At 60.7% G+C, this 13,562-nt stretch overlaps 1 protein-coding gene across 3 annotated transcripts in view; it reads left to right on the top strand.

Moving 5' to 3' along the window:
- The window catches only part of PDE2A (phosphodiesterase 2A), a 65,054-nt gene that overhangs the window by 31,983 nt on the left and 19,509 nt on the right, over nt 1-13,562 (top strand). For all 3 annotated transcript variants that reach the window (XM_047752177.1, XM_047752178.1, XM_047752176.1), the window contains 4 exons: nt 1,475-1,564; nt 5,016-5,104; nt 12,456-12,565; nt 13,284-13,339. In XM_047752177.1, coding sequence (XP_047608133.1) covers nt 1,475-1,564; nt 5,016-5,104; nt 12,456-12,565; nt 13,284-13,339 — 345 coding nt within the window. The remainder of the gene's footprint in view (nt 1-1,474; nt 1,565-5,015; nt 5,105-12,455; nt 12,566-13,283; nt 13,340-13,562) is intronic.

The following is a 13,562-nucleotide window of genomic DNA, read 5'->3' as shown; positions in this document are numbered from 1 at the left end:
ATGGGCTCCTGCTGAGCCGAGGGTCCACTCAGACCCTCAGGCTCCCATGATTTTCACAGGAATGGGGCCAGGCCATGTCCCCGCCCCATCCACGTCCCTCCTGGTATAGATGGGGAGCTGGGACTCTGAGAAGGGCCAGGGACAGAGCAAAAACTCACGGTGAGTCAAGCGGTCAAGTCCCGACCAGCGCTCAGATCTTAAACCGTGAATCACTTTGCTGTTTGGACGCAGACCCAGCCGTCCACAGGGAAGACATCAGACAGGACTTCCAGGGGCTGGCGGGGAGGGCACGGCTGAGAGGAGGGTATGAGTCACGATGCGGCCTTGGCCCCAGATCCTCTGATCCGTTACCTTTCTCTTTGATCCCCACGGTTCTGGCCGAGTTAATAGAGCGAGAAGCAGGGAGCTTCCTTGTCTCGGTTCCGGCTCTCCAAGGACGAGGCCTGTGCTTGCGGCAGGAAGGCTGCCCAATTTCTTGCCCTCCTCCCGCACCCGGGGCTGGCCTGACTGGGTTTCTCCCGTCCCGTGGGCTCATGCCCCGCTTAGACTCCTGCCACTTGCAGTCCCTCGCTAGGCTGAGACCATGCGAGGCCACCGCCCTCCTCGGGGAAGTGGGACCCAGATTCAGCAAACGCTGAGCTGGGCACCTAGGCCGTGCGGGGACCCCGTGAGGCCCTTCTGGGACTCGATGTCATTTTACCTTCGCCTCAGCCTGAGGGGGAGACAGCCTCAGTCACCCCCGGTTACACACAGAAGGCTGAGCTCAGCGACATGAACAAGATGTCCCCGCTAAGAAACAGTGGCGCGCTGGGATTCACATTTGGTGGGGGCGGGGCGGGGGGGGGAGGGGGCGTTGGCCAGGTTGGCTATGTGGTCCTGCGGAAGTTTGGGCTCTCTTCACTAGGCCGGAGCTGTCCTTGGCTCAAGGGTATAAGATCTGGGGCCCGGGAGTCCCCTTTGTAGGTTAGAACCCAACTAGTATCCATGAGGATGCAGGTTCCATCCCTGGCCTCGCTCAGTGCGTTAAGAATCTGGCGTTGCTGTGAGCTGTGGTGTAGGTCACAGATGCAGCTCCAATCCAGTGTTGCTGGGGCTATGGTGTGGGCCAGCAGCTATAGCTCTGATTTGACCCCTAGCCTGGAAACTTCCATAGGCCATGGATGTGGCCCTACAGAAAGAAAGAAAAAAAGATACCTGAGCTCTAGTCTGGACTTGACCTCTTGACTCACTGTGAGTTTTTGCTCCGTGCCTGGCCCTCCTCGGAGTCCCAGTCTCCCCATCTATACCATGAGGGACGTGGACATTCTGGGGCTTTAAGACTGGTGGCTGCCGAGGTCCTAAGGTCCTGGGACTCCCGTGTCTGAGCGCCTCGGCCTCTGGTTTCAGCTGGGAGTTTGTGTTCACAGCCCCCTGGGCAGGGGGGCTGCCCGGGCTTGTCTGGCAAAGGCCCTCACCGCCCTTCCCTCTCTTCCAGGATGCGTTGCTGAATCTGGGCTCCGTCCTCGACGTTGCAGGCTTGCAACGGGCTGTCAAAGAGGCCCTGTCAGCCGTGCTCCCCAGAGTGGTAGGTACCTTGCCCCACATTTGCCCTAAACCTTTGTCCAGCTCTTTGCTGTACCTACAGGGTTGAGAAGGAAGGAAGAGACAGGTCCCCACCCGGAGGATGCTTGTGGGGAAGTGAGGGGTTGGGCGAATGCTCTGAGAGGGCTTCCTGGAGGAGGGGGGCTGAAGCGAAGGCCCAAAGCTTGAACTTCTACGGGAATCCCGGAATGTCTGAGACAGAGGGGGCTTAGAGCTTATTGGAACGATCATGTCTCAGATAATGAAGTGGATTCACCTAGGATAACAGCTAGGACATAGGAGAGTCATTTGGAACATGTACAGCAGGAAGGATCGAGAGGAGACATGCAGAAGGACTTCCTTGATGCCAGATCCGGGAGGTGCTGGAATGGGGCTCCGCCTTGATGAATGGATCTGTGCCAAGCTAAAGTGGGACAAGAGGATCTATAGACATTTTTAAGCTTCTCTCTGACCCATCCCAACACCATGGATGAGATTGCAAATTGGGGGCAGGTAGAGGGTGGTTGCTTGGGCCCACGGGTACCCGGTTACACGGTGGCCTAGGCCTGGAGTGCCTTGATGACAGGACTGTGCCCCTCTTCAGCTGCCCCAGGCCACCCCCAACCTGGCTCCAATGGTCACTGTCCATCCCTTAGGCAGTAGGATGGATAAACTGGCCCTCAAGACCCAAAGCAGCAGTACTTCCCTTGTGCCAGATCAAGGCAAGCCGGGGATTGTCCATCTGGGGAGGGGGCCCTGATTTTACCCTAAGGAGCCCGGAAGACTTCCTGGAGGAGGAGGTGCCTAGACTGAGTCTCGTAGCCTGGACTGGCCCCCTCCCCTACTCCAGATTCCAGCCAAGGGCGGTCTTTGCTCCAAGAAATAAGATTAATTCAAGCCCCTCTACTGGTCCCCCGCTCCTCCATAGCAGAGCCTGCTGTGCCTGAATCTGCTGGATGGATGGACGACCTGAGGCCCAGAGAGGGAGGGCACATCCCGCAAGGTCACACAGCATGGCAGGAACAAATGGGGCTTGGCGCCTGAGCACCCGCATTCCCTTTCCTCGCTCTGCCTTCTCAAAACCTCCTGGAAGTTCAGAGCCAGGAGGAGGGCTAATGAGTGAGCTTTATTGAGCGTGAAATTGGTAGGAAGTGGGTGGTGTGTTGGCTCCCAAAATAAATCCTCCCGGAGATGGGACTGAGGCAACATCTGGCCTGGGGTGAAGAAACATCTGGAAAGCAGGGGGTGGGGAGGTTGGCTGGTCAATGTCCCCAAGGCTGCCCAGAGAGTGGGGAAGAGATGGTGACTGGCCCCAGGCATCCTGGGCAGGATACCTGGGGATTGTGGGGGGACAGCTGCCCTGCACAGGGTGTATCGCATCCGTGAAGCTGGAGGCTGGGAAGCCAGCTCGGATCCGGGCCACTAGGTTCCCGGGACAGTGGAAATGTCCTTGGCTCACCCGGGGGACCTGTATGAGCTAGAGGAACCCTGACTTTGGGGAGCTCTGCCTGGATGGCAGGAGGGGCTCAGCCCTCCCCCCCCCCTCGGGGGGGGGGCGATGGGAGGCCTGCACTGTCCCCAGGGAGGGGTGGGGCGGTGGAGGGGGGTCCCAGGGAGGGGAGCCGCTGCACCTGGCTCCCTCATCAGCACCCATTGTGACAGGCCGCCGCAAATGCAGATGGTGCTGCTGATGTGTCTGAAATCGGTCCCTCCTTCTCGCCGATAAACTCGGCTAATTTTAACCGGGAGATCTGCGAGCGCGGGGGCGGGAGGCAGACGGAGACCCGGAAGTGAGGTGCGGCTCGGTCCTCCCGCCTCCCCGCCCTCGGGTTGCCCACTCCTCTGCCAGCGCGGGACCCTCTGGGTGACCCGGTGCTGGGTGGTGTGTTAACCTCTTCCAGGAGGGGCAGCTCCCTCAGGCCCCTCCCAGGCCGCTTAAGGGGTCGGTGGACCAGAAGGAGGCTGGATGCTGGGGAGGCGGGGGTCCCTCCCACTGATTTATTCCTCCCTGAACTCCCCCAACTAGACCCCCACCCAGGGGCACAAGGGGCTCCAGGCCTTCCTGTGTTGGCCCCTCTTACTGTCCTCAGGCCCTGTCATTCCCAGCCCACGCCACCCCTGAGCTTGGCTCAGGTTCTCTGGACACAGGACCAGGACTGGGACACCTCCTGGAGTTGGGAGAGGGTGGGGCTGGCTGGGGACAGCCAAAGGCACCAAGCGTGGCTGGCAGGATTGTGGAGACTCCTCGTCCTGAGAGGCAGCTGCTCTGCTGAGAAGGATTCCACGCTTACTGAGGGCGGGCCCTCAGCACCTGGCCCCAGGGTCACCTCCTCCAGAAGCCCTCCCTGATACGGTCAGCAGAGAGGACAGCGCTCCATTCTCCTGCTGAGAAAACACCTGCCTTTCAGGACACTTAGCCAGACAAGAGGGTGCCCCCTCGTTGGGACGTGGGCTCGGCTGGGCGTCCGGGTCTCCCAGCATCACGTACAGTGTGGGCAGTGGAGACACTGTGTGAGGTTGTGATGAACGGGAGTTGGCTGTGGGTCCCCAGGAGGAGCCAGCCCTGCTTGGAGGAAATGTGGATTTCTGCCGGTGGGTCAGTGAGGGTGACTGCCTCTGCGGGGCCATGGTCTGGACCTGGGGCTGAGACCGCTCTGGGCCCTTGGGGAGGGCAGGTTGACAAGCTGCAGATTTGACATACTTGAACACGGCTTTGCTCTCACGCTGGGGAGTGATCACGGCAAAATACAAATCAGCTCCCGTCTCACAGGGCTCACCAGCCCCTCCGTCCCTGCAGCAGCTCCCGGTGGCAACCTCCCCCAGCTCCCTTCCAGTTCAGCCCCGCTGACCCCAAGCCCACCTCCTGTGCCCCCAGCGCCCACGGTCAGTTGCATAGATGCTCTGGGCTCTTTACGCAGAAGCCATTCTTCTGTGCCTCACCCTCTTCCTGAATGCGTCTAACTCCCACGGAAGTTACAGCTCAAAAGTCACTCCCTCCAGGAAGCCCTCCGGGCTTGGGTCACAGTGTGTGATTGCTTACAGAGCTGTTTGTGTATCTGAGGTAGGAGGGAAGCCTCCCAGGCATTCTGAGCGCCCCCTGCAGTCCCATCTGGAGGGGATGCCCGGTTGTCATTTGCTGAGGCTGGAGTCTCAGCGGGGAAGTGTCCCGGGGTGGGGGTGGGGTTTGTCTGCCCTTCAGCCCTTCAGATCCTCTCCCCGGCACCTCGGGTTTGGGGTGATAAGAGGGAGGCTGGCAGGGTCGTGCATCACTGCCGCCCAGAGTCCCTCCAGGGTGAGATGCTGACACCCCGGCTGCATGGAAGCATCTCCAGAGGAGTGAAAGCAAACTGATGCTTGAGCCTGCTCCCGAGGACCTGGGACGGGCTGGGACGGGGCAGCGGGGGCGGGGGGAGAAGGGGCTCTCCCCAGGGTCTTACGAGTGCCTTCCGTCCCAGGAGACTGTCTACACCTACCTGCGGGACGGGGAATCCCGGCTGGTGTGTGAGGAGCCCTGCCACGAGCTGCCCCAGGAGGGCAAAGTGAGGTGAGCTGTTCTGCATTCGGCCCCTCTCACACCGTCGAGGGTCTCCGGCCTGGGGCACCCTCTGAGGTCATAAAGTCTGACCCTCCCCGTCTGACCTTGACCTCGGCCTCCCTGCTGGGTGGGCTCCCTTAGCGGGGTCGCTGATGCCAGCCTAGAGGAGAGAAGCCGTGTCTCCTCCTGCGTGTGTTAGGAGTGGCGGGCACGGTGGAAGTGCCAGCTGCCGGGCTCTCGCTGCGTCCTTGCTGAATTGCGAGTCTCAGAAGGTCGGGGCCACGGTTTATCCGTTAGAACCCCCGCAGGCTACGCGAACTGGAGGTTCTCTCAGAATCACGGGCTTTGGAATCACAGGATGCTGGGGCGGCTCGGTGTCAACTCGGAATCTGGGAACAGGGAGATCAGAGGCGGTGTCCTGCTGTGGGCTCTGGAACCTGACTGCTTGGATTCAAACCCCAGGTCCCGTTAATTACCGAGGGCAAGGTCCTGAGCCTCTCTCTGCCCTCGCTGTCCTGCTTGCAAAACGGCAATAACAGTAGCACTGATCTTGCAGGGGATGATGAGCGGAGTCGTGGGAGGACTGAGTGAGTTGAACGCATGCAAAGCACTTAACACCGCGTCTGTAAGGAAAGCTGAATGTCGGGCTTCCTTTTCCTTACGATGCAACCCTGGAATCACGGACTTTAGGGAGACGGGCTCAGCGCCCTGTAGTCCCCGACGCACCTCTGAGCCTACTGAATGCAGACTCCCTGTTTTCCAGATGGGCAACCATCGTGAGCTGTGTCTGATGCCACGTACCGGCTACGAGGCAGAGCCAGGTCTGGGACATGGTCCCCTGGCTCCTGGCTGTCCGGGGCACAGTGAGGGGAAGTGGAGCTTGTCCGATAAGAAAGTCTTGACAAGCAAGAGTGCTGGCTCAGAGGAGGGCAGGCCTCGGAGGAGGATGCAGCCCTGCCTTCTAAGCACTGTGGCAGGGCCCCTGGGGGTGCAGCGAGTGCGGGGTTGGGAGCCGATGGCTCAGTGGACACCAGTGGGGTGTTCCCGGAAGGCAACGCTCCACCCCAACGGGCCAGGCAGTCAGGGAGGCGGCTGTTCCAGGTCACCTTTCACAGAGGCCCAGGGAAGAACTGATGCTTGAGGATGCCAGGGGGACTGAGGCTGGGGATGCTGGCGGTCCTGAGGCCCCTCCTGGCACTTGGAACCCTGGATTCCTTGCTGCTGTTCTCCCCCCACCGCCATCCCCCCGGGAAGGGGCTGGGGCCTCTCCCATAGCTCAGAGACTTCCCGCTTCCTGTTCTCCCATGCGATTCCCCCACGGGGTGGGTGGTGGGTGTCACTGTTCTCTTCAGCATCTCTGACAACTCGCCCCACCCCTCGAGGACAGTGGAAGCCAAGCCAGCCTGCTCTCTGGCCCCTAGTGCCCCACCCGCAAGAAGGCAGATTGGGCTGGAAGGTCTTTGGAATCTTAAGGGGAAAAAAATGCTACCATGTCCCCTTTTCTCCTTGAGCCTGCACCCCCACCAATCCTCAGGCACTTTGCTTAATATGCGCTTGCCCCATCCGGGAAGTTTCTTCATAGCAGCTGGGAAGGGCCTCTTGAGAGATGGGCGGGCGCAGGATCTGGGCTCAGAAGGCAGGAGGGGGCATCCTGCAGGCTTTCTTCTGCTTCTTCTGCCTGCGATGCTCCCTGTAGGCCTTCCACCGCAAGCTGCGGCAGGGGGCCTGTGGTCCAGGCTTTGGAGGGGGCTCGGGTCCTCTGCATGAGCAGCCCTTTCAGTGGCCCCAGCCCCAGGAAAAGCTTTGGAAAAAGTGCCCCCCTCCCCAAAAAAGCAATCCAAAGGGAGTGTTGCAGTGCAGTTCGCCTGGGTGGGGTGCAGATGGGGAGGTGAGTGCCGGCTGGGAGTTGGGGGTGGCGGTGGGGGGGGTGCTCCGGAATCCCTGGAGGCCCAGGAGGCCAGACGGGTGGGGGTGGGGTGGGGTGGGGAGGCAGTGGGGGAGTCTCACCAGCAAGAATTGGAGGTGAAAGTTCAGGCCAGTCCTGTCTTTTGAAATCCGTGCTTGGCCCCCTGCCCCCACCCGTGTGTCTGATGGTGACCTGCCTCCTGAGCTTAGGCTGAGCCCAAGGTTTGTGGGAGAGGGAAGAGCACTCAACTGGGAGTCAGCCAGGCCAGGATTCGAGCACCGCCCCATCCTTGCTTCACTGGGTCCCCCCTCTTCCAAACCTCTCTGCTTAACTATAGAATGGAGATAATGGGCCCTGTGTTGGCTTAAGGGGATAGTAGATGCCCAGGGCTTCGCCCAGAGCCAGCACACAGTAGGAGCTTAATGGTTGCTGGTTGCCCTCCACCCCCTCGTCCAAACACACTTACTCATTGGGTGACCTTGAGAAAACTACTTCCCTTTTGGCCTCAACCTCTTTTTCTGTAAAATGGGTGGGGTTGGCTCCAGGGTCCTTCTAAAGGTGACCTCTGTGGCCCTGGCCCCATCAGGAGACCAGGCACGGCCCCTGCTGGGGTGGAACCTGAGCTCTGGCTGCCCCCTGCGGAGGGGATGCTCTTCCAGGAAACCCTGGAGGGCTGGCAGGGCTGGCAAACAGCAGCAGGTGTGAAGTGGAGGCAGACTATAGAGACAGATAACGGCCCAGGGTGGTGCGGGCGGCGGGTGGAGGGGGACCATGGCAGCCAGGGGCCCCGCCAGCCACACAGCCCCTCCTGCCTCTGCTCCCTACCCTCTGTGGGCTCAGGCTCGGGGCTTCCTGCCTCCCTGTGCTTGCTGGCAGGTTCTCCTCCCCGCAGAGTCCTGCCCGGAGCCCTTTCCCTCTCCAAGCCACTTCTGTATCTGCCTCGGCCCAGCCAGAGGGCCGCTAGGAAGCCCGCTCCATGGCTCCCCAGCACCGAAGAGGCTCCAATTTTCAGAAAAGGCATGTGGGATGGGTCTGTCCACCAGAAGGACCCTGGGCTGGCAGTGGGGAGAGCCTGGATCCTGGACAGCACGGCTGTGGTCAGTCTCATGCAGTCTCTGTGGGCCTGTCTCCACTTCTGGGACGTGGTAGATGGGACTCCGTGATGTCTGTGGGCTGGTCCTGCTCTGAATCCTGAGGGGCTGCAAGGGGGCTTCAGGGCTGGAGGGGAGAATCCTGGAGGGCTGCCTGGGTGAGGAGCCTCCTGGAAGCCTTCGCCTTCCCCTCTCTCTCTTGATTTTCTTTTATGGACACTCCGTGGCACATGGAAGTTCCCAGGCCAGGGATGGAATCTGAGCAGCGCGCCGGGGATGGAACCTGGGCCTCCGCCGTCACCCAAGCCACCGCAGTTGGATTCTTAACCCTCTGTGCCACAGCGGGAACTCCTGGCCTCCCTCCTCCGGGTGCTGCAATCTCCCAGCCTGTTTCAGCCCCCGGCCCTGCTGCCCTCCTCTTCTTATGGTGTCTCCTGCCATCTCAAGGCCTTGGATTACTGGCTGCTAAGGGCAGGGAGATCTGGGGCTTTGCAGGTGCATTGGAGACGCTGCCCACAGCAGCCCCAGCTGGTGGTCCCCCTCTGCTACCAGCGGGGGGGGGGGGGGGGGGGGGACAGGGCCCAACCCTGAGAAATGTCTTCTTTGAAGCGGACCTGGTCCCCGCTCACTGCAGAATCAGTCTGTCCTTCTGATTTCTCTCAAGGGACACAGAGAATTGTCCGTTCTTGTCCCTGGAGCCTCACATTCTGGGGGGGTGGGGGGAGGCAGAGGAGGGTCCAGGTCCCGGCCTGAATCATAACTAGTCTCCAGGAGAGGGAAGGCGAGGGGGAGGCTGAGGCCCCAGGAGGCGAGGTGGAGCGCTCACCTGAGAAGGGGCTCTGAGGACTGGAAGAGGGCCCGGCACTCACTCGTTCCAGGCCATTGACCCCACCACCTCTCTCCCCTAAGCAAATAGTCGTTAAAGGAATGGAAGCGTCATAAACTCCACGCCCCATGTGCCCATCTGTCTTTATCTGCACCGAGGCAGCCCATGCCCGCCCTGGCACCCGGGGCGGAGTCATTAGCCTTCAACCTGGACAGCTGGCCCTGGGCTGTGGCTTCCCCCCTCACCTCCAGCATCCGCCTGGTTGGGGGGGGGGCAGGGGAGTGGCAGGGAGAGGTGGCAGGGCGGGGGCTCTGAGTGGAGGGGAAGTCACGGGGGATGTGAGCAGTAGACGAAGCCCCCAGCCCCATTTGGGTGGGGGAGGCTCCGCCTCGGGGTCCCCTCCCCCTTCTGGCCTCTTTGAAACCTCCAGGGGGAGGGGGGAGGCAGAGGGCAAGGGCTCACACGGGGCTGGGTTGAGCTGAGCGTGGTCTGGCACAGCCCTGCCTGGGGCTGTGGGGTGTGGCCGGGCCAGGCGAGGCCCAAGGTGCCAGGACTCCTGAGGGTGGAGGATCTTTGAGGCCCCAGCGCTTGGGGAAGATCTGGACCCAGTTAAGGTGCCCTGCCCTGGCCGAGCCTCTCCTCTGCTGTCCAGGGACCGCTGTGACTCTGGGGCCCTCACTGAAACCCAGTTCCTGCCTCTCAGGACCTCCCTCTCGAGGGAGAGTTCGACTCAGCAGCCAGCATCATCAGCCTGAAACTGAACCTTCTCCGGCTCAAGGCCCTCCCGGAGCTGCCACTGTCCTCAGGACCACGCCCAGCTCCGCAGGGCACTCGCCCTCCCCAGCCTTGCTCCTTGTCGTCCAGCCGCACTAAGCTCCTGGTCCTGGGACTGTCTTCTAGGACTCAACTCAGGCCTCTCCTCCTCCGGGAAGCCTTTTCTTTCTCTTTTTTCTTTTTAGGGCCGTACCCATGACACATGGAAGCTCTCAGGCTAGGGGTCAGGTGGGAGCTGCACCTGCCGGCCTATGCCAGAGCCAGAGATGCAGGATCTGGGCTGTATCTGTGACCACAGCTTGTGACAACCCCAGATCATTTACCCACTGAGGGAGGCCGAGGATCGAACCCGAATCCTCATGGAGACAACGTCGGGTTCTTAACCTGCTGTGCCACAGCGGGAACTCCTCCAGGAAGCCTTTTCTGATCTCACTTCTGTCCTGCACCTGGGTAGCAGGGCCTCCGCTTCCCTCCTTTGTCAGAGCCCTCGTCCCTGCCCTCAGCCGTGTGTCTGTATGTCTGTCCCCGCACGACGCCACGACTCCTCTTCTGATCTCCGTCCTCAGTACCGAGCCTGACCCAGAAGGACTCTGAGGAACGAGTGAATATTCTGTGGAAGGAAAGACTTTACGGGGAAGGTTCCCACAGGCGTTTCGATCGAGAACACTCGCCTGGCTCTGGAAGGGGGGACGGAGTTAACAGGAGGCGAGGGGAGAGGCTGTGGCGGGATCTGGGGAGAGGTGTCTCCATCGGAGCTGGGCAGTAGCCTGGGAACAGAGAGCAGGGGACAGTTGCGAGAGATGCGTGGGAGGCGACCCACCCTTTGGGTGAGGGAGGTGAGAAGAGGGGGGCGGCCGGGACCTTTTGTGGACAAGCCGCAGGGGACCCGGGGCTGGTTGTGCCATTCGGGGGTAGCGGAGGAGAGGGTAAGTTGTTCCTATTGGCACTGGGTGCCTTTGGCGACTCCAGGGACACCCAGGGCGGCCCCCAGGAGGCCTTTGGATGTCTGGCTTCTAGAGCCCAAGAGCATGGGAGCTGGAGAGGCATGGGGCCAGGAAGGCCGAGGAGAAAGGCTGAGGGTAATTCTTTCATCAGGGTCCCTGGAGGTGGGGGCGAGGAGGAGAGGGAGCGGCCAAGGCCACCACACTCTGAGCTGGGAACCAGGAGTCAGTGGGACAAAGCTGCAGGGCTCGGGGACCAGCCGCGCAGGGACCAGCGCCGCCTTGTGGCGGCCCAGGAACCAGATTGTCTGAAGCCAAGAGTCTGGGGTGGGGTCCCCTAGAAGGGGTTTGGCTGAGGGTCACTAAGGGCAGCCCCCCCCCTCCGTGAAGCCCCAGCCTTTGTCAACTCAGTCACGAGGAAATGTGCCTCCTGCCACCCTAGATCCTTGCGCCTTCCTGGGGTGAGTGGCACAGTTGGACAGCTCAGAAGAGGAGCCCATACTGCAGGAGCCTAAAGGTCCAGGTGCCAGGGCTGGCAGGTGGGAGACACCCCTGCTTATTGGAGATTCTGAACTAAGGGGCCAGGCGCGCATGTTCAGAATGCTGCATGAGCTTTTGACGGAGATACTTAACCTCTGGTCCTCGATTTCTCTGTGACCCCTGACCTGGAGCCTTGCCGGCCACCCCCTCTTTTTTCCTCACCTGTCCTTCACTGGGCTCCCCTTGGTGACCCCAACATGAACACATCAGAGTCCCAGGTCCCCTGAATTCGCTCCTTTCCAGGCCAGGCAGTTCCTACAAACACAATTAAGTGGAGGCAGCATGAGGGATGAAGAACCCAGGACAATTAATCATCGGAGAGTGACATTTGGTGAAAAATCAGGCGCTTAATTAAGCAGGAAGAGCCAGAGGCCGGGGGGTGGGGTGGGGAGAGTGGGACGTGTGAGGGCAGAGAAGCTCATTCTTCCCGCAGCAGAGCCTCCCCTGTCTGGGTTCCCACCTCCCTCCCGCCCCATCACGCCTGGCCTTTTGCCGCCTTGACACTCATCCCAGGCCCTGTTGGAGGCTCAGTTCCCTTCAGCTCTTTAGGAAGAAGATTCAAGGGTGCTGGATAGGAGTCTGGGCTCTGGGGCCAACTGCCAAGTTCAAGTCCTGGCTCTCTCGCTCATTAGCTGTGGGGCCTTGGAGAGGTTACTTAACCTCTCGGCGCCCTAGTTTCTCCACCTGGACCACGGGAGTGATGATAATATTTAATCCATAGGATAGCTGGGAATTCCGATGCATCTGGGCGAGGTGCTTGGACTGTGTGAGGTCGTCCATCCAGTAGCCTTCCGGAGTTCCCTGCTGGTACTTTGGCCTCACAAGATGCTCCAAAATGATTTTCTGAGGATGCTGCTGTCTAGGAATCTACTCTCTCCACCCTAGGTCTCCTGGGGAGGCTCGGAGAGGCCAGGTCACTTGCCCAAGGTCAAGTGGTAGCTGCGGCAGGATTTAACCCAGACAGTCTTGCTCTGAGCCCCGGCTTCGCTTGCTCTGGGAGATTTGTGCTGGACCCTGAAGGCCCTTTCCCGAATCTACCAGCAGGAAGCACCAGAGGCCAGACAGTAGCTGCCTGCTCCTCTCCGTGGGGAGGGGGAGTCAGCCCCCCCCACCCCGCCCACCCCTGACTCTTGTTTTTGCCCTCCTCATATCCACCCTGCAGCGTGTCAGCTTGTCCAGACCCTGGAAGATGTGCAGGGTCCAGCCCGCTGTGTGTCCCCAAGGTGGGGCCTGCGCCTCTCGGATCCAGGGACTGAGAGGTAGCATCATCTCCTCTTTTCAGAGAGGCTGTGATCTCCCGGAAGCGGGTGGGCTGCAATGGATTGAGCCCCTCGGACCTGCAGGGGAGGCCCTTGGCCAGGCTGGTGGCTCCACTGGCTCCTGACACCCAAGGTAAGGCTGGGAGCTGGGCCGGGGCAGGGAGGGACCATCTGTCTTCTCTCCCTGTCTCCATCCCTCTGTCTCCTTCTTTCTCTTGCTCTGTGTCTCTAGCAAAGCCACCATCTAGTTCTCTCTCTATTGGGCTACTAACCTCTCTGCGCCTCAATTTCCTGATCTGTAAAACGGGCACAACAGGACCTAGCTTGAGGGGGTGTTGCTTGTACCAGTGGCTAGCTGGGCCGTTGTCATTGTCATGCTCTCTCTGTCACTGTCTGTTTTTCTTTCTCTTCCTCTCCATGCCCCTCGTCCGCCATGTCCCTCTGCCTCGTGTCTCAGTCTCTCTAGGTCTCTGTCCTCTGTCTCGATGTGGAAAGTGCACAAGACTGGGAGTCAGGAGACCTGACTTGCTGTGTGATCTTGGGCAAGTCACTTCCCCTTTCGGAACCTCAGTTTCCCAATCTGAAAACTAGGGGTGCTCAGCCTTATCTGCCTCCCTCCATCCCAGGGTTGCCGGGAGGACCACGAGAAAGGTGTCCAGTGAGGGGGTCTCCTTCCGTGCAGGGCTCGTTACCGTGGTCGCTGTTGTCTCCGCCTCAGGACCCGTCTCTCCGGGTCTCTGGGTCTCTCTGTGTCTCTGTCCGGGCCTCTCTCCGTCTGTGTCTTTGTCTCCCTCCCTGGGTCTGAGCCTCACTGGCCCCGCAGGACCGCCTCATTGCCCTCTCCCCCTCAGTGCTGGTCATTCCGCTGGTGGACGAGGAGGCCGGGGCTCTGGCAGCTGTCGTCTTGGTAAGAGCAGGTGTGGGTGGCATGTGGGGAGAGGAGAGCAGGGGAGGGAGCGCTGGATGGAGCCTCGCTGGAGTGTGAGTGTGTGTGTGTGTGTGTGTGTGTGTGTGAGAGAGAGAGAGAGAGAGAGAGAGAGAGAGAGAAACAGGCTGGGCTGCAGTTGGGGGAGTGGGGGGCCTGGGAGGAGCCCTCTGCACCACTCAAATGGCAGGATGAAGTTGCCCAC

Source organism: Phacochoerus africanus, chromosome 11, assembly GCF_016906955.1.
Source record: "Phacochoerus africanus isolate WHEZ1 chromosome 11, ROS_Pafr_v1, whole genome shotgun sequence".
NCBI lineage: Eukaryota > Metazoa > Chordata > Mammalia > Artiodactyla > Suidae > Phacochoerus > Phacochoerus africanus.
The sequence above is the reverse complement of the archived record's forward strand: the minus strand, read 5'-3'. Positions and strand labels throughout refer to the sequence as shown.